At 43.4% G+C, this 20,167-nt stretch overlaps 1 protein-coding gene across 2 annotated transcripts in view; it reads right to left on the bottom strand.

Moving 5' to 3' along the window:
- Positions 1–3,886: 3,886 nt before the first annotated feature.
- The window catches only part of LOC135549943 (zinc fingers and homeoboxes protein 2-like), a 30,355-nt gene continuing 14,074 nt past the window's right edge, over positions 3,887–20,167 (bottom strand). Inside the window, exons 3-5 of one of the 2 annotated variants that reach the window (XM_064980346.1) lie at positions 17,971–18,185; positions 5,320–8,313; positions 3,887–5,023 (exon numbers count right to left, since the gene is read on the bottom strand). In XM_064980346.1, the coding sequence (XP_064836418.1) occupies positions 5,323–8,142 (2,820 nt within the window). In that variant the 5' untranslated portion in view covers positions 8,143–8,313; positions 17,971–18,185 and the 3' untranslated portion in view covers positions 3,887–5,023; positions 5,320–5,322. The remainder of the gene's footprint in view (positions 5,024–5,319; positions 8,314–17,970; positions 18,186–20,167) is intronic. The other variant, XM_064980345.1, reaches the window with a different exon arrangement.

The following is a 20,167-nucleotide window of genomic DNA, read 5'->3' as shown; positions in this document are numbered from 1 at the left end:
TGCATGGTGATCCCATTCAAATCGGTAGGAGACCCCCCTTCAATGTATCGCAGTGGAACGGTCTTGAAAGTGACTTGTCTGAACGAATAAATGTGTTGCTACTGTAATGACTGTACTGGTGCGTAATGATGTAATGTTTTTGTGACTCTTGCACAAGCTTTACAGTTGGACACAGGAAGCAGGTATTTTCATCTCACCATTTATAGTTTGGGACATTGTCTCTGTTATGGTTCCACTAGTCTCAAATATTCATGTTGAAACCAATGTGAAGAGTAAATAGACAAAAATAATAATAATCCTGACCAGGGTAGTGCTCACAACGTCATATCCCATTCTTCATCGATATACTGACTGACTGACATGTATGCATTCATTGCCCCAGTGATACAATCCAATGATATTGATGTTCATATGCTGAAGTCATGATACACAAAAGTATGAGGACACCCCTTCAAATTAGTGGATTCGGTTATATCTGCAACATCATTGCTGATAGGTAGGTCTAAAAAAAATAGAGCACACAGCCATGCAATCTCCATAGACAAACATTGCCAGTAGAATGGCCATACTGAAGAGCTCAGCGTGGCACCGCCATAGGACGCCAAGTCAGCTTGTCAAATTTCTGCCCTGCTAGAGCTGCCTCTGTCAACTGTAAGTGCTGTTAAACCTAAGTTCACTATGCGCAATGCCAAGCATTGGCAGGTGTGGTGTAAAGTCTGCCACCATTGGACTCTGGAGCAGTGGAAACACGTTCTCTGGAGTGATGAATAGCGCTTCACTTTCTGGAAGTCCGACGGACAAATCTGGCTTTGGCAGAGGCCAGGAGAACGCTACCCACCCCAATGCATAGTGCCAACTGTAAAGTTTGGTGGATGAGGAATAATGGTCTGGGGCTGTTTTTCATGGATTGGGCTAGACTCCTTAGTTCCAGTGAAGGGAAATCTTAATGCTACAGCATACAATGACATTCTGTATTTCCAACTTTGTGATAAGAGCTTGGGGAAGGCCCTTTCCTGTTTCAGCATGACAATGCCCCCATGCACAAAGTGAGGTCATACAGAAATGGTTTGTTCAGATTGGTGTGGAGGAACTTGATTGGCCTGCACAGAGTCCTGACCTCAACCACATCAAACACCTTTGGGATGAATTGGAACACCTGGCCAACATCAGTGCCTGACCTCACTAATACTCTTGTGGCTGAATGAAAGCAAGTCCCTGTAGCAATGTCCCAACATCTAGTGGAAAACATTCCCAGAAGAGTGGAGGCTGTTATAGCAGCAAAGGGAGGACCAACTCCATATTAATGCCAATGATTTTGGAATGAGATGTTTGACGAGCAGGTGTCCAATATATTTTTGGTCATGCAGTGTATGTTCTGAATAGTTTGTGTTGCGTCTGACGTGTTCTTTCAATGCAGTCACTGCTGACAGCAAAGTTCCTCTTGGGGTTAGAGAAGTGCCATACCCTAACCCTCCTGCTCCACCCTGCATTGTTACTAGTTCACGTTAGTCTGCCTGACGTTTGAGTTGTGTCAGCGAGGTACCTTGCCAATCGCACCAAGTCACACCACACAGTGTGTAGGTTTATGTACAGACATTTTAATCACGCTCGCTCTAACCAATCCTTCAATGGCAGTTTTAATAAACTGTTCCCAGACGTTTGAACAATGTTGCACCCCCCTCTTAGTTTCGATGTCGATGCATTTCCTGCACGGCCACCGATAGTAAAGTCCGCCATTTGGTCCTCAAAGAGAATGCAGTGTCCTCAAAGCACCTTTGACATTCTCTGGTGCAGTTTCCTCCTGTGGTGCATCTGTTTATGGTCAACTATATATATTTTTCTCTCATTTTGATCAAAGTCACTAGTCCCTGAGGTTTTCTTTGACATTGTAGATTGTTTCCTGACTTCAGAAGCCCCCTGCAGCTTACATGTGTCCTCATCTTGCCAGTTTACACTTGTAAGATCTAATCAAAATAAGTTCACAATGCGTCTGTCTACACTGGTCTAAAAATGTATGCACAATCAACATGAGGACAAGATCATGACAAAGGGTGCATGTTACTAGCAGGTATAAATGTGGAGACCCGACAAATACATACATACTTTGTCCCTCGTGTCTCAGGTCAATACAAATATTTAGATTCATATTTTCAGCAAGTCACACAAATTAGTCTGTGACATCTGAAAAATGGACCAAGAGATCTGTTCCATAGCCAGATCAATGATTATGTGCCACTCGTAGGATCCTTCAGCTGTGTTGATGACAGATGTACTTGGTTATTAGTCTATTAACTCTAATCCTCAACAAATTCATACTCTTATTATCTTTCACTCTCAGACGTTGGACCAAAACATTATGATAGGGGTTTAAGTATCAATTCTTCCAGTTTTGTTTGGGAGCCGATGAGGGACCACCTGCTCACCTTCCTAATGTTTGAGTAGACATGGGCAGCAGCGCCTTTTTGTTGACACCGAAGTTCCTGTGAGCTCATTATCACTTCCTCCTGTTAAGCACTTCGCAGTGTTGGCCGACCTTGGCTCGGAGGCCCAACAGTGAGCAGCCTGGAGGGGTATCTGATTTCTGTTCCACCTGGCCCATTATTCCTGTGTTTGACCAGCCAAAATATAGGCCTGTAGGTATTGCAGATGGTTTTGCAGGCTCCCTTTTCTTCTTCTTGATATCGTGGCAAAATAACAAGTAAAGTACACTTCAAAACTAAGGTTTTGCTAACTTTGTGTACTCACTGGGACAACTTGTGCTGTCACGTATGAGAATACTATAAACAGGAGGCTTGCTGTTTGTCTAAATGAATCACACTGGAGTATTGGGTTCTGTTGGTGGGCCCATGGCCAGTCAGCCGAGAGGGATTAGCTCTGTACTGTACCATTCACATCTCCAGCTAAACCTCCCGAGACACATTAAATCTGCCAAGAGTAGAGGAGAGAATGCCAGGCCAGTGCACTCTGTGCCCCATTACAGCTGTTACTCTCCTCTCTAAGCCTCTAACATACTTTAAAATTAGGTTGGTAGATGGTATACCGACATCCCAAAATGATTTTTGTTAAAAAATGGCCCTGGCCACCAGGAAGTGGAAGATTTCCAGGAAGTGAACCACTAATATATTGGATGTAAAAAGAAATCCCACCAGAAGTAGATGGCAAAGGCCAGAAATCATATTCCCGTCCAATAGTGGCACAAGATTGAAAGCTGAGCGGAGTTATATGTATCATCATTGTGGAGTACAGGCTAAATAGTCCCCTCTCGTGCCATGAGATTGGCGAAGTGGTTCATTTAGAGCAGGAAGCTGTGTTTTGGAAATCAAATAAACAGTCTGCAGATTAGCACTGAAACAGTACAAGTGTCCTGCAATAACAGTAAAGTCCCATATGGTCTGAAGTGGTAAAATGTGTTATAGGTAAAGGCTTAAAAACAAATCCTCATTGATAAACCCCATACAAGCTTGTTCAATCCAAAAGGAGAGAGAGAGAGCACACTTCCAATATGCATGAATTACTTCATTCATACAGCATATTTAGGTAACATTACAAGGTGGAGCTTGTTTTCAAGTTTAAATGATTTTGTTTGGAAATGACCACATTAAATTCCCCCCCCAAATTCATAATGAAAACATCCAAAACAAAAGCAATAGATACATTATGTAATGATAATTGCATACAAACTAGACTGTTGGCTCTCACAAGCTTTGTTGTGGGCTACATGGAAAGATGGCCACTATTAACAGCCCTCTCAATTATAACCACACAAATAAGATGGTTACATAATGGTTTTCACACAGGACTAATAGTGAAAGGTTAGTGAGCCAAGGGTAATTTGATTGGTAGTCCAGCCGAAAGCACTCACAGGATTTAACACAAGATCCAAATGTAGCTGATCTCAGAAAGGTTTCTTTACTATACACTGCATCCAAGAAACCTCATGACATGCTGCATACATATGACAAAGAGTAAACACCGTCTGCTACCTTTAAAAAAGGCTTCTGTTTTTATTAGATTACAGCAGACATCAACTGGTTTTTGAAAAGAGTAAGCAGGACCTTAGCATAAATACAGTATTTATTGATACAGTATGTCTTGACCATGACACTACGGCGGAAGCAGTACATAAAGAGCTTGTATTGGTTTGTTTCTACTGTCTGAATGGAACTAGCACTAATTCTATTAAGCCAACATGTATGTATAAAGGCTTTTACACATGTGTATGTTCATCTGCGGAAACAAATAAATCATATAAAGAAAGATATTAGAATATGATGCAGGCAGCATGATTCTGGATTTGTTTCAATGTGATTATTTCTTTCTGGTTTTGCCACTGACCGTTCTTTTTCTTTAACGTAGGTCCACAACATCACATGGTCAAACAAGCATGTTCCTTACAAGAGTGCAGGTTTTGCTGAGGCCAAAAATAGCACTTCAGAACAGTAAATAGTTTGATTTGATGTGAAGTAAGTCCACATGACAAGAGGGAACTGCAACGGAAGTTCAGCATTAGAAAACTGACTGAAGTATTGCCAACAGTTGTAGTGGTTCATTGTGTTTCATTACAAAATGTAGGACAGAACACTAAGACAGACCACTGTAAGACCAACTGGAGCGAAAAAAAAGGGGCAAGTTGCTCCCATTATAAAATGTAACAAAATTCCCCCAAAATTTTACAAATCTGTAGCAATACAGAAAAAAAAATATTTACAATAACCTTTTTTTAAAAAGTGTAATAATGCAGCAAATCCAGCTTTGGCACTCTACGATCACCACCTGGTCAGTGCTTCAGGCACACATTCAGTGCTCTGTGTCTTCTACTTCATCCTAAATCACACACAACATTACCACCATGTTTCTTTAAAAACGTTATACGAAGTTAGCTCAACCTTGAGGAGATGTTGGGCACAAACTGGGATGGAACAAGCAAGAAATAATTTGTTCAGAAAATACAATATTCAATAATTAAACTCTTTCCTTTTCTTCTCAGCTCCTGTGTGCAACTGACAGTGGCAACTTTTCTCGCCTGCAAGGAAGAAAAATTGTCCAGTCATTAAATTTTACACAGTTGGAATAACACTTTCACAAGAGCCCTGATAATTCCCCAAAGGGATTAAAAAGCTATTCTACTGCCAGCAGTCAGGGCGTTCAATGCCTTGGTCCCATTGGTAACTAGGACATGTTGTGAAATGCAGCTACTATGGTAAAAAACATGCGCTATTCTATAAAACCTGTGACTACTCCCAGACATCTATTAGTAAGAGACTGATTTCTATGTTGTTTTGGGAATGTTATTTAATCAAGTTTGATACACTTTCTTACCCTTTATCCAGTCACCCTTCCAGAAGCATCCTCCATCACCCTGTCTTTGTCCGAGACCAGTTCCTTAGCACTCATGAGTCCATCCATCCCCTTGGTTTCACCCATCCAGCTCCCGAACTCCTCTCGAAAGCCTCCATTTTGGCCACCATTCTGGCTGTCATCAGATGTGTTTTGTTTAAATTTTCCAGCAAACCATTCTTTGATCTCTTGGCTGCCAAGACTGGCATGCTCTGCTAGCCTCCCAATATCCTCCACCTTGGGTGCTTTTACTTCCTGGTAGCGTTTGATTATGCTGAAAGCATTCTCTGTGCTCAGTAGCGCCCCCTCACCATTTTTCCCACTGCTGTTCAGTTTATGGAAAAGCTCCATCCACTCCAAGGTCCCACTCTTCAGGGCTGACCTGCTGTCCTTGAACCAGTGGACGATTTCTGTGCGAGCCAGGTCTGTCTGGTCCTCAAGCTGATTGTATTGTTCAGGGGAAGGCCACTGAGTTTGTGCAAAAACATCCTTGAGAAGCCCCAAGGATTTGCTGTCTAGAGGCACTGAACACGTGGTGGTTGGGGCAATGATGGCAAGGGGAGAGCTTCTTGGATGGCCACCTTGTTTACACACACCATTCAGCGGTCCATGTTGTTGCTGCCGCTTATCAATGTACAGTCTCTTTGAGCCCATGGAGTTTAGAAGGGCTTGTTCAAGGTTGTCACGCAGCGCCCGGCGCTCTAAAAACCAGCTGTCAATTTCCTCCCGTGACAGTCGGGATGCATTTACCAGATTGTCAACGTCATTGTATGTTGGAGAGCTGTTTCTCTGGAAGTTATCTTCTAGAATCTTCAGCTGCTCAGAGGTCTTTCCTTTCATTCTCTCCAAGAGTGGAAATTGAGTGGGGACTGATTTTTGCTGCTCTGGCTTCGATGCTAGCTCATTGTCCAACTGTAGAATGCAATTGTCTGCATAAAGCCCTTGGTCATGAACCCACTTTGCATCCCCTCGAGAGACACCATTGGCTTCCCCAAGAGGGGTGAGCACTTTGTCCTCTGAGAGACGTCCTCTGATATATCCGGCTTTCAGCTCTGTTATTTGCACTTTTGTTTTCTTGTTGTCTGGGGAAAAGCTAGGGAGCTGGAATGGACCCTTGAGGGAAGTCCGTGCTGACTTGATTATGGTTGGCCTCCTCACTTGAGGGGCAATGAGAGGGGGTGAGATTGGTAACTTTAAGTCTAAAGCCAATAGAGAGTGGGTGATTGGAAGCTTGTATTTAGGGACTAATGAAGGAGGAGGCAGCATGCAACTCTTGAATTGAGGGGCGACAATAGGGGACACAATAGGTCTCTTCATCTCGGGGAAGACTGGAGAAGGTGCCATTGGCAGCTTGTTTTTGGGGTTCACATGTGGAGGTGCCATGGACAGTTTTCCTTTAGATGCCATGAGAGGTGCTGCCGAGGACCGCTTCATCTCAGAGGCAATAATAGGAAGTATTACAGATCTCTTCAGTTCAGGTGGGACTGGGGGTGGGGCCATGTGAAGTTTCTCTTTTCGGGGAACTGGAGGAGGGGCCATTAGTATCTTCTCTTTTGGGTCTTCTGCAGGGGCCGCCATAGGACGCTTTAAATCTGGGGCGAATGAAGGAGTTATCGGGGGGCGCTTGAGAGGTTGCACATAACTAGCTACAGTCACTGCAACAGGAGCACAGGTCATGGTTGATCCATTAGCAATACTTGTCAGTACTAGACTAGACTGCCCAAAGCTAGTCTGAATAAGGGGCTGGGTGGCTTTGGCAGGCTGAGAGATTGGGGTAGGCAGAACGGTGAAGGTCTGATGCATGGGTGGGATGGAGCCATTGAACATTTTCTTCCTGGCTTCCTCAACTTCCTCTGGTGACCAGGTGATGCCTTGCTTTAGCCGTTGGGTAGTGAACCACACCTTTATTTGCTCTTCTGGGTGCTTGGACGCAGCAGTGAGCCAGGACAGTTCAGCATGGGTTGGGTAAGGGAATTTGTTAAACGATGTCATTAGGGTTGTATTATTGTCCAATGAAGTATTATATTGGGTGGAGTTCAGAGGAACAGCAATTGTTGGTACAGAACTGAAGTTGGGTGGTCGTTGGAGCAATGGCATTACATATGAGAGCCCTTGAATTATCGTTGGGTCAGGAATGATCATTGTGCCATTTATGTTCACAGCTGTGATTTGATCTTTTGGGATAAGGTTTTCCAACGGGTTCTCCAAGTCATTCCCTTGGTACAGGGAATGTATGTTAATTTTTGGCTTGCCGTTCTTCACCGTAGTTGGTTTTCTCGGTGGAAAAGTGACAAAGCCATTACCACCTTGTCCGTCTGCAGTATCGCAGACAACTGAATTGGTCTTGCCTTCGATTGTCTGCTCCAAGAGGGTCTGGTTATTCACTTTTATCCTCTTGAACTTGAAGTTGGTCTCTCCAGGGTGTTGGGTCTCATTGTGGTCTGTTAAAGAGTCAAACTTTTTGGTGCTGAAGTTGCACACGGCACACAGGTAGAGGGGGTTGAGTATAACATTAGGGTGACTGGAGTCTACGTGCTCTTTAAAGTCATTCAGGTTCTGGGTGGAGAAGGTACAATATTTGCACTCATAACCTCCATGCTGCCTCCGCCGGGGCATAGGATCAGCTTCTGCCACAACCTTTGCTTCTATAGTGTCTTGTAATGTCTGGTCTTGATATTCAGACTTTGAAGACCCATTTTTGGTCAAAATGTCAGTAGACACTTCCATTTCTTCCGAGTCATCCTGCTCCATCATGTCACTTACCCGGATCATGCAGGGGGTGGAGGATTTCCTGCGTCTGGACATTGCTGGTGACTGCTGTGAGATGTTATTTGGGTCAAAGGGAGGGTAAGTCTCCAGTGTTTGAGGAAGACCCTGCTCCACTTCTGTCCTGGGTTTGCAGTGGTGTCTTCTGCTGACTGTGGACGTCAGCTCCCGTGTGCGGCTTCATTAGAGTTCATCACAGATGTCATTCACCTGGAATAAAATTGGAAAAAATAAAATGTTAAAGGGGCAATCCGCAGTTCAAAAAAACTGACATCAAAATGATAGTTTTAGACATGTTTTGAGGCTATACAGTGTTTGTTTAAATTTACTTTGTATACAAACATTGGAGTTAACAAGCTTATATTTTGGGTTGTTGGGTTATGACAGTTAAAGTTTGTTAAACTAAGTTCATGAAGTATTTATAAGTTATATTCTTCATGAATCAAATGGGTACATATCATTCATTGATAGTCCAAAAATGTATGTAGCAATGTAGATTGGCCCTGACATCACCTTCTCATCTCACTCTTGTAAAACTAGTTCAAAACTACAGCTATACAGAGTAGCTCTATAAATTCTACATATTAAATATCTACAGAGAGTGGGCCTAAACTGCAGAGCTGAGGTGCGACTTTCAATACAAAGTGTAACTTCAAAGAATATCCTTGTGTCATTTTATGGTAGACTCTTCTGACATTCACGCAAAATCAAACGTTTTTGAGTGCCGAAAGAGTCATATTCAGGCATTCTGAAGCGTAACATGTGCGCCAATGTTAGCACAAAGCAGAAAAACTAGGCCAGGGCCTGAGTGAGACTTGTGATCGGGGAGAGGGAGAGAAGTAAAAATCTAAGACAACTTACTTTTCTAATAATGACAGTATCCGAAACCTTAATGTATTAGCCATTTTAAGTCATTGAACTTGTAGCTTTATCATTTTAATTCAATTTGTAGGCTACATGCAATGGTTCTACCCAAGCTAGCCTACAGTAACTAAATAACATTCATTTAGGCCTATAGTATATTTTATTACCAACAAACTTAATTGCCCCTAGCAAAACCGTGAATGTTTTTTGTTCAGGTTAATAGACAGAAGTATCATTATGCCACGTCAGCGTGGTTTTATCAATTGCATACCTAAGTCTGTCTTGACAAACTTTACATCTAGTTTAAAATACTCTGAACTTAAATGAACTTTCAACACCAGTCTGAAAATAGCATGACTATGCTCTGTAGGAAAACAACCATGTTAAATATTCATTAGCACCATGAGACGCGTGTCTAAAAAGCATTCATTAAATCAATCATTCATTATCCACACAGGGCCTGAAACAGTAAATAGGATACATAGTGTCAATGTGCCTAAAGGCACATGACACATCAAGCAATTGACCATATGACTTCCTTCCTGAAGTTTGCATACAGTATTGACTATTCATGTGACGCAGAAAAACAGGGCATGTTTTTAAAACAAAAACTGACAGCTCTAGGCCAATATTCTGTAATCAAAGTAATTTTGTATAAAAAGCTTGGCAACAGTGTCCTCCACTCTGTCTGTCAACATGCTGGGCTGAAAGGGATCATGTTTACTTGTAGTTTAAGAATGCAACATGCCATGTATCTCGTCACTTCTACCTGAACAACAGTCTATGGCATGACCACAAAAGATTCTCCTTAAAATATGGAAGATTATTAAAACACACTTGCCTCGAACATTATTCAGCCTCATCAAGGCAGGCCAAATTCTACTCAAACTTTATTTTTCATGTCCATATTGCCCAGAACTGAATAATAAACTCAAAGATTAATAAATAATTCTTATATAAGTATTTTATGGGCACGTCCTCCTTCCCAAATGAAATAGATTCAGTGGCTCCTTATAAAACGTACAAAATTAAGACGGCCTTAATTTCCATGGTGTCACTATGGCAACAGCAGAGACAGCGAGGTGCCCTTCTGCTACCTCACCGCTGCATATTAACGATTTCTTCTCACAGGTGCTAATTAGGCGAGGAGGGCTTGCTGTCGAGCAGAGCTCGGGCCAGCCACAGTGAACAGCGTGTGGCGAAGGGTCCTCTGCAAACCCCGTCGGGACGATCCGTTCCGGCTGATCAGTGACGCTCGCCTGGGCAGGCCTTCACCACGCCACGGAGGCAGCAGGACTGGGCTGATCAAACATGCATGAGCCTCTCTGTCTCATGTCCTCGGGTAACTCTCAAAGCGCCAGTCAGCCAAGGGGGGACATAAGCCGGCCTCCATACTGCCTGGGTTACGACTTAAACCTCATACTGGCAGATTAACTCACTTCATAAATGGTGGCAACACCGACTGCCTAAAATCAAGGCAATTCCCGCTAAAGAAAACTGACAGTGACATATGCCAGGGATGTTCAGGGATATATACAGTGCAAAAAAGTGCTGAAGATTTCTAAGTGGTGCAGGGAACTCCTCCGGTGCCAGTTGATAGAACAAATGCAATGAATCATCGTGGATGATCAATGTCCTGTGCAGCCAGAGCCCCTGAGGCAGCCTCTACTGAGTCACATACACACAGCCCTGCCCCACAGTCAGCTCTCCATCACAACAGAGAGAGAGAAAGTAAGAGGGCAGAAGAGGGGACAGAGAAAAACAAGAACATGCTCAGTCTGTTGGGTCCAAACCAATTCTACAAGTGGATAACGACATTTGTGACCAGACTGTAGGCTAATTACGAACACAAAAAGTAACTTCCTATTTACTATAAAACTATGATTATATCCTCTGAATATTAACACCAGTAAGGATAAGGATTCCTGTAGGATTTTAGACTACACCCCCTAAAGACAACGAGGCATCATTTTTTCTCTCAAATGAAAACAGGTTTTCATTTGTTGTCCTCGAAAGCACCGACAGCCAAGTTCATTCAGCATCATGCAATCCAAACAAGCAGTTCTAGAAAGGATCATGTCCTCTTTTCCCCCTGTAGTCACTTCCAGATCAAAAGGTGGTGACTGACTGACATTCAATATCAAAGTCCTCAAATAGTGCAGTGCACTGAGGAAACTTTGCATGGGTCTGATTTCAAAAGCATGTTAAATCTAAGCTCATCGGCTAAATCTTGCTCCATTTGGTTAAACGTTTTGTTAAGAAGTGCTTTGCCAGTGAAAGGAGACTAAACCCAAATAATACAGCAGCTCATCTCAATGAGATGGGCAAATTTGAATGAGCACAGAATTAATTTAAATCTCATCAGGCCGCCCTTTAATACCTTATCAGTTCTGCATGGAGACAACGGACGTTATCTCATTAGTCCCCCTTTGGTGTTTCGTAAGTCAGTATAGCCTAATTGAAGTGGTTAGACCGTTACCTTTTAGGGGAATAGCTCATGGGAAGTTATGCACTGTGCTGTTGTCTTTGGCAACATAGGTCAGTTTAATATCTTCAGTGTAGAACTGTACAACATACACTACATGACCAAAAGTGTGTGGACACCAGCTTGCCGAACATCTCATTCCAAAATCATGGGCATTAATATGGAGTTGGTCCCCCCTTGCTGCTATAAAAACAGCCTCCACTTCTGGGAAGACTTTCCAAAAGATGTTGGAACATTGCTGTGGAAACTTGCTTCCATTCAGCCATTAGTAAGACCGGGCACTGTGATTAGGCCTGGCTCGCAGTTGGCATTCCAATTCTTCCCAAAGGTGCTCGATGGGGTTGTGGTCAGGGCTCTGTGCGGGCCAGTCAAGTTCTTACACACAAATCGACAAACCATTTCTGTATGGACCTCGCTTTGACCATGGGTGCTCGACTATGGAAACCCATTTCATGAATCTCCCGACGAACAGCTCGTGCTGACATTGCTTCTAGAGGCAGTTTGGAACTCAGTAGAGTGTTGCAATCAAAAAAAAATTAAAGCGCTGTGCACTTCAGCAGCCTCATTCTTTGAGCTAGTGTGGCTTACCACTTCGCAGCTGAGCTATTGTTGCTCCTAGACGTTTCTACTTCACAAAAACAGCAGATCTAGCAGGGCAGAAATTTGACGAACTGACTTGCTGAAAAGGTGGCATCCTCTTCAGTAAGACCATTCTACTGCCAATGTTTGTCTACGGAGATTGCACGGTGGTGTGCTCAATTTTACACACCTATCAGCAATGGGTGTGGCTGAAATAGCCAAATCCACTAATTTGAAGGGATGTCCACATACTTTTGTATATATAGTGTGTACAGATTCTTACAAAACCAATGTGCTACAAGTCAATAAATACAACTAAACACACACAAATATTGGGATGTAATAGGCGGGGGTTACATATCTATATAAATGGTAGGGAAAAGATGGTAGTAGCATCATTGTGCAAGGGTTCATTCCAAACAACTCTTACCATGTTCAATCGTTATGCTCAGATTGATGCCCCTGAAACTTTGATGGCAGATTTGGGTCCAGGCTACAGGGGTGAATTTTCCTCAGACGGCCATGGGACTGGCATGTTGCTATGGAAACCGCCAAACCGGAGATAAGAGTGATTCAATCTACTCCAAGACCTTTTGATGGAAATTGTTTTGTTCCGATTAAATTCAGCGATGCGAGGGGCTTCTTTTTTATACCGTTGAAGGACATTCATTTATATTTTGGTTTGGAGTGTAATTGTCAATTTTTGGGCCAACAATTGTGTTAAATATTCCTATTGCTTCTTGTCCTTAGTGTTTCTTCACGTTTATTCTCCTGCGAATATATCACAAACTGATGTTTGACGTTTTTATGATGTAAGAGACAATCTCTAAACTTAGTCTTTGAAATGAAAAGTACAAACAAAACACACAAAGGATTAGAACTGTTGACAGAATCCCGTCCCGCCCACCTGTGAATAAAAGGGACGAGACCACATGATATCCACAGGGACGGCTGTTCTCAGAGAACTGAGGACTCCATCTTGTCCGCAAACTCCACACATTAAAAGACGTTTATTTCAAAAACACCAGCCAAGCAGGGAAATAGTTTGGCTGCACATCCTGTGCTGCTTGTTTAAGCTCCGTTATGGAAAACTGCAACATTTTTGTGTTTTGTTCATGCTTTCCTGCTTACACCCCTGCAGACAAAGAAACAATTGATCCTTACATTGTGGTATAGCAGGGTTTGTGGTCACTAAACAATGGCATAAACGCAGTAAACGATTTTCTGCTGACCACTGACCTGCGGATGAAAGGCTAAAACGTCAACCCACTCAAATTTGGAGCTTGCTTATGAAAGTTATGAAACAATACATTAGCCCATTACAGTGTGATGCTGTGGTGGAGAAACCATTCATTTGTAAGTGCAAACAGACTGGGAAAAGGGCTACGTAGAGGAGAGGCACTCGTGTGTGTGTGTGTGTGTGTGTGTGTGTGTGTGTGTGTGTGTGTGTGTGTGTGTGTGTGTGTGTGTGTGAGAGAGCACGCGCTGGAAGGGGTGTGTGCTGAATCACTGTGTGGTAGCCAGCTGCTTCTCTACATGTGGGGATGTCCAGCAGGAACTGGAGCCAGTGGAGCGGCAGACTCCATGGCTTCTTTCCCAGAGAGTTTAGAGGGGATGTCTGGGGGGGAGAGAGAGAGGGGGACAAGGGGGTCTGATGGAGACAAGGCGGAAGGAGTGGGCAGAGTTTTTGGCTGTTGTTCGACAGCAAATACATATATTTTGCCAGACACATGGTCTAGGGAATAAAACTATCAGAACTTGTAGCAAGGGGCCTCCCGAGTGGCGCAGTGGTCTAAAGCACTACATCACAGTGCAACTATTCTGGGTTCGGGCTCTGTCGCAGCTGGCCGCGACCGGGAGACCCATGGGGCGGCGCACAATTGGCCCAGCCATCGTCTGGGTTAGGGGAGGGTTTGACTGGCAGGGATTACCTTGTCCCATCTCGCAGAGACTCCTGTGGCGGGCCGGGCGCAGAGCACGCTGACACGGTCGCCAGGTGTATGGTGTTTCCTCCGACACATTGGTGCGGCTGGCTTACGGGTTAAGTGGGCACTGTGTCAAGAAGCAGTGTGGCTTGGTTGAGTTTCGGAGGACGCACGGCTCTCGACCTACGCCTCTCCCAAGTCCGTACAGTTGCAGCGATAAGACAAGTCTAACTACCAATTGGATACCACAAAATTGGAGAAAACAAAAACAAAATGGGGGCAACAGATTCTCCTGGCAGGTATTTTTTGTCTTCATAGACAAATGAAGGAGACCGTCTAAAATATAATGTTCATCCAACAATGTATGCATGTAGGTAGGATACATGCGAGATTAAGTTTCTAAAACTGTCCAGGCAGGGTGTAAGTGAATTATAAGAGCAGCCAAAAATATGGCTAAACATAGGCAAACAAAGTATGGGAGAATTAAGCCTAGTATGGGAGAATTAAGCAAAGTATGAATTAAGCCTCCCATGTACCAAGGAAAAGCACACAGGTGAGATTCAAGGAGAGGGACATAGATCACTTGATGCCAGAGAACACATTGGGGAGAGCATCTGCCATTAAGGTGTGCTTGTCATCAGGTATGAGATATACATTATGTGTGAGTGTTTACATTGCAGTTCCTTGCATGGCTTTTAAGGTTGGCCATTCTTCATGGTTGTATGGGAAGCGGTTGAAAGACCTAGTCTAAATCTGCACCAGAATCACTGTTTTCCTGACAGATATGAATTATTCTATTACCACTGGCAAGGTAGGAGACATCACAAGGGTGAACTGCTTTAATGGTGGAGGTCGAGGAGAACTAATGTAGTGACGTGTGAGACGGATCAAAGACTGTCATGACCCTTGGTGACACGCCATTGCACAAATAAACAAACCCCAGATGGGTCTCACTCCAACATTCAAATAAATACTGAAAAGTGCAATTTGTTATGCGGCCCATTAATTCCAGACACAATATTCACTTATCTGTACCAAAACTCATTATTTATAGTAGATGGAAAAACATAGGCTAGATGCTGTATATTGTATGGTTGTTTCCCTGAAAAAGTCTGAGGAATCTACAATGAACTTGAACCAGATGGGAGAAGCAAAGAGGTGTTGTCAAATTTTAGGTGAATGAAGCATCTACTACACTTTAATAAACCCTGAATGAACCCTTTAAGACACATTCATCTTGCAAGAAATTTGTGAAAAATGTCATCCATGTGTGTAGTGATTACCATCTACAGTATTCTAGAGGTAACACTGGAATTCCATTTGCTGCATGTTCAACCATCTGGGATGGAAACACTTTCAGCGTAAACTTAAAAACAAAAAACTTAAGTATGTAGAAAATACAATGGGCACAAATTTTGGGTCACTCGAAATGAGTTGCAAAATGAATAGTCAAAACGTTGACAAGGTTACAAATATTTTTTTTTTTTGAAGTGTCCTTTAACCCTGTACAAATCTCCCACTTTACCACCACCAAATCACCCCCAGACCATCACACTGCCTCCAAAGATAACGTCAAGCACTCCTCCAGCATCTTTAATTTTTTCTGCATCTCATGAATGTTCTTCTTTGTGAATCGAACACCTCAAACTTAGATTAGTCTGTCCACATAACACCCCCCCTCCTCTGTCCAGTGTCTGTTCTTTTGCCCATCTTAATCTTTTCTTTTTATTGGCCAGTCTGAGATATGGCCTTTTCTTTGCAACTCTGCCTAGAAGGCCAGCATCCCGGAGTCACCTATTCACTGTTGACGTCGACTGGTGTTTTGCGGGTACCATTTAATGAAGCTGCCAGTTGAGGACTTGTGAGGCGTCGGTTTCTCAAACTAGACACTAATGTACTTGTCCTCTTGCTCAGATGTGCACCGGGGCCTCCCACTCCTCTTTCTTGTCTGGTTAGACCAGTTTGCACTGTTCTGTGAAGGGAGTAGTACATAGCATTGTATAAGATCTTCAGTTTCTTGGTAATTTATTGCATGGGATAGCCTTCATTTCGCAGAACAAGAACAGACTGATGAGTTTCGGAAGAAAGTTCTTTGTTTCTGGCCATTTTGAGCCTGTAATTGAACCCAGAAATGCTGATGCTCCAGATCCTCAACTAGTCTAAAGGCCAGTTTGATTGCTTCTTTAAAAATCAGGACAGTTTTCAGCTGTGCTAACATAATTGCAGAAGAGTTTTCTAATGATCAATTAGTCTTTTAAAATGATAACACTTGGAGTAGCTAACACAACGTGTCATTGGAACACAGGAGTGATGGTTGCTGATAATGGGTCTCTGTACGCCTATGTAGATATTCCATAAATTATTTTTAAAAAGCCATTTCCAGTGTAGACAATTAACAATGTCTACACTGTATTTCAGGTCAATTAGATTTTTTTTTTTTTTTAAATGGACAAAAAGTGCTTCTTTCAAAAACAAGGCCATTTCTAAGTGACAAACCTTTGAACGGTATTGTAAACATTTTAAAATACTATCATCGTTGAGAACTAACAATCACAAAATAAAATGCTAGACAGTCAGGGAGAATTGAAAAATTCCCAAAACAAATAATTTGGCAGTTTATATTGTTATCATGTTTGAGCTATGGCTTAAATGCATAGAATCGGTGGAAATTTGCTTTAAAAACCACCAAATTCTAGAATTGCAGTAAATTAGCTTTAAAACTGTAAACATCTCTCAGCTCAATGAATACATTTGTAGAATTGCAGGGGAAAAAAAAAGAATAATAGGCTTAAAATGCTAAAATGTCTACACCACCAATGCGGGGGCCTCTAAAATGATATATAAATTCAGCCGCACCGACCACGCCCATTGCCATACCCCTCCCGCCACGCCCACCACCTAAACCTCTTTTTGACCCCAATCTGTTAGAATGTAGTTTGATAGTTATGTTCTTCACATTACCGTCTCTGATAAACACATACTACATCAAATCAAAGTTGATTTGTCACATGCAAAGGATACAGGTGTAGTGAAATGGTTACTTGCATAGTAGTCTTTTGTTTAGACATGTAGCTAGCTAAACAGTTATTTTTATATTTACCCTTTTTTCCCCCTCCCCAATTTCATGGTATCCAATTGGTAGTAGTTACAGTCTTGTCTCATCGCTGCAACTCCTGTACGGACTCCAGAGAGGCAAAGGTCAAGAGCCATGCATCCTCCGAAACACAACCAACCAAGCCGAACTGCTTCTTGACACAACGCACATTCAACCCGGAAGCCAGCCGCACCAATGTGTCGGTGGACACGCCGTACACACCTGGCGACCTGGTCAGCGTGCACTGCACCAGGCCTGCCACAGGAGTCGCTAGTGCGCGATGAGACAAGGATATCCCTGCCGGCCAAACCCTCCCTAACTCGGACGACGCTGGGCAAATTGTGCGCCGCCCCATGGGCCTCCCGGTCGCGGCCGGCTGCGACAGAGCCTGGGCTCGAAACCAGAATCTCTGGTGGCTCAGGGTAATAATCTTAGACCACTGCGCCACCCGGGAGGCCCCCTAGCTAGCGACACAATTAACCAAAATCCCAACTCATAACGTTACTATCCTGCATGAATCTGCAGGTAGCTAACCAACCAGGTTCAATGTTTGCGAGGTAGCTAACATTACGCTACAACTAGTAATGCAAATGGCTCTGAGATGATGATCTGTGTAGCAATATTATGTGTAAGGTTAGCTAGCGAGCCAGCCAGCTAACGTTAGCTACCTAACTAACATCACGCTTTAGTTATTTTACCCTTATACAGTACCAGTCAAAATAGTTTGGACACCAACTCATTCAAGTGTTTATATTTTACTATTTTCTACATTGTAGAATGACAGTGAAGACATCAAAACTATAAAACAACACATATGGAATCATGTAGTAACCAAAAAAGTGTTAAATCAAAAATATATTTTAGATTCTTCAAAGTAGCCACCCTTTGCACACTCTTGGCATTCTCTCAACCAGCGTCACCTCGATTTCTTTTCCAACCATCTTGAAGGAGTTCCCACATATGGTGAGCACTTCTTGGCGGCTTTTCCTTTCCTCTGCAGTCTGACTCATCTCAAACCATCACAATTGGATTGAGGCCGGGTGACAGTGGAGGCCAGGTCATCTGATGCAGCACTCCACTCTCCTTCTTGGTCAAATGGCCCTTACAGAACCTGGAGGTGTGTTGGGCTATTGTCCTGTTGAAAAACAAAATGATTATCCCATTTACACCATCTCACCTGGTTTGGGCTATCGCTGTAGAATGCGGTTGTAGCCATGCTTGTCAAGGTGTGCCTTGAAATCTGAATAAATCACTGACAGTGTCAACAGCAAAGCACCCCCACCATCACACCACCTCCTCCATGCTTCACAGTGGGAACCACACATGCAGAAATCATCCGTTCACCTGCGTCTCACAAAGACACGAACGGTTGGAACCAAAAATCTCAAATTTGGACTCATTCTACCAAAGGATAGTTTTCCACTGGTATAATGTTCATGCTCCTGTTTCTTGGCCCAAGCAAGTCGTCTTATTGGTGTCCTTTAGCAGTGTTTTTTGCAGCAATTAGACCTTGCAATCCTGATTTATGCAGTCTCCTCTTAACAGTTGATGTTGAGATGTGTTTTACTTGAACTCTGAAGCATTTATTTAGGCTGCAATTTGAGGTGCAGTAAACTCTAATGAACTTATCCTCTGTAGCAGAGGTACAGTGGGGGAAGAAAGTATTTGATCCTCTGCTGATTTTGTACATTTGCCCAATGACAAAGAAATTATCAGTCTTATTTTAATGGTAGGTTTATTTGACCAGTGAGAGACAGAATAACCACAAAAATCCAGAAAAACACGTCAAAAATGTTATAAATTGATATGCATTTTAATGAAGGAAATACCTATTTGACCTCTGCAAAACATGACTTACTTTGTGATTACCAACAAGGGTTTTGCCACAGAGGTCAGATGTTTCTTGTAGTTGGCGACCAGGTTTGCACACATCTCAGGAGGGATTTTGTCGCACTCCTCTTTGCAGATCTTCTCCAAGTCATTAAGATTGAGGCTGACGTTTGGCAACTCGAACCTTCAGCTCCCTCCACAGATTTCATATGGGTTTAAGGTCTGGAGACTGGCTAGGCCACTCCAGGACCTTAATGTGCTTCTTCTTGAGCCACTCCTTTGTTGCCTTGGCCGTGTGTTTTGGGTCATTGTCATGCTGGAATACCCATCCACGACCCATGTTCAATGCCCTGGCTGAGGGAAGGAGGTTCTCACCCAAGATTTGACGGTACATGGCCCTGTCCATCGTCCCTTTGATGCGGTGAAGTTGTCCTGTCCCCTCAGCAGAAACACACCCCCAAAGCATGTTTCCACCTCCATGTTTGATGGTGGGGATGGTGTTCTTGGGGTCATAGGGAACGGCACCCCAGTACCTCCAGGCTCTGATCAGGCCCTACACCCAAACAAGGGCACTGCGTTCATCCACCTCTGGCCTGCTCGCCTCCCTACCACTGAGGAAGTACAGTTCCCGCTCAGCCCAGTCAAAACTGTTCGCTGCTCTGGCCCCCCAATGGTGGAACAAACTCCCTCACGACGCCAGGACAGCGGAGTCAATCACCACCTTCCGGAGACACCCAAAACCCCACCTCTTCAAGGAATACCTAGGATAGGATAAAGTAATCCTTCTCACCCCCCCTTAAATGATTTAGATGCACTATTGTAAAGTGGCTGTTCCACTGGATGTCATAAGGTGAATTCACCAATTTGTAAGTCGCTCTGGATAAGAGCGTCTGCTAAATGACTTAAATGTAAATGTATAGGCAGCATTCCTCCTCCTCCAAACATCTGACCACTACACTTTCACCCAGTTGTCCCCTGAATCATTCAGATGGCAAACTTCAGACGGGCATGTATATGTGCTTTCTTGAGCAGGGGGACCTTGCGGGCACCGCAGGATTTCAGTTCTTCACGGCGTAGTGTGTTACCAATTGTTTTTCTTGGTGACTATGGTCCCAGCTGCCTGGAGATCATTGACAAGATCCTCCCGTGTAGTTCTGAGCTGATTCCTCACCGTTCTCATGATCATTGCAACTACACGGGGTGAGATCTTGCATAGAGCCCCAGGCCGAGGGAGATTGCCAGTTCTTTTGGTGTTTCTTCCAATTGCGAATAATCGCACCAACTGTT

The sequence above is a fragment of the Oncorhynchus masou genome, chromosome 12 (genome assembly GCF_036934945.1).
Source record: "Oncorhynchus masou masou isolate Uvic2021 chromosome 12, UVic_Omas_1.1, whole genome shotgun sequence".
NCBI lineage: Eukaryota > Metazoa > Chordata > Actinopteri > Salmoniformes > Salmonidae > Oncorhynchus > Oncorhynchus masou.
Note: the sequence above shows the minus strand (reverse complement) of the source record. Positions and strands in the feature narration are given on the sequence as shown.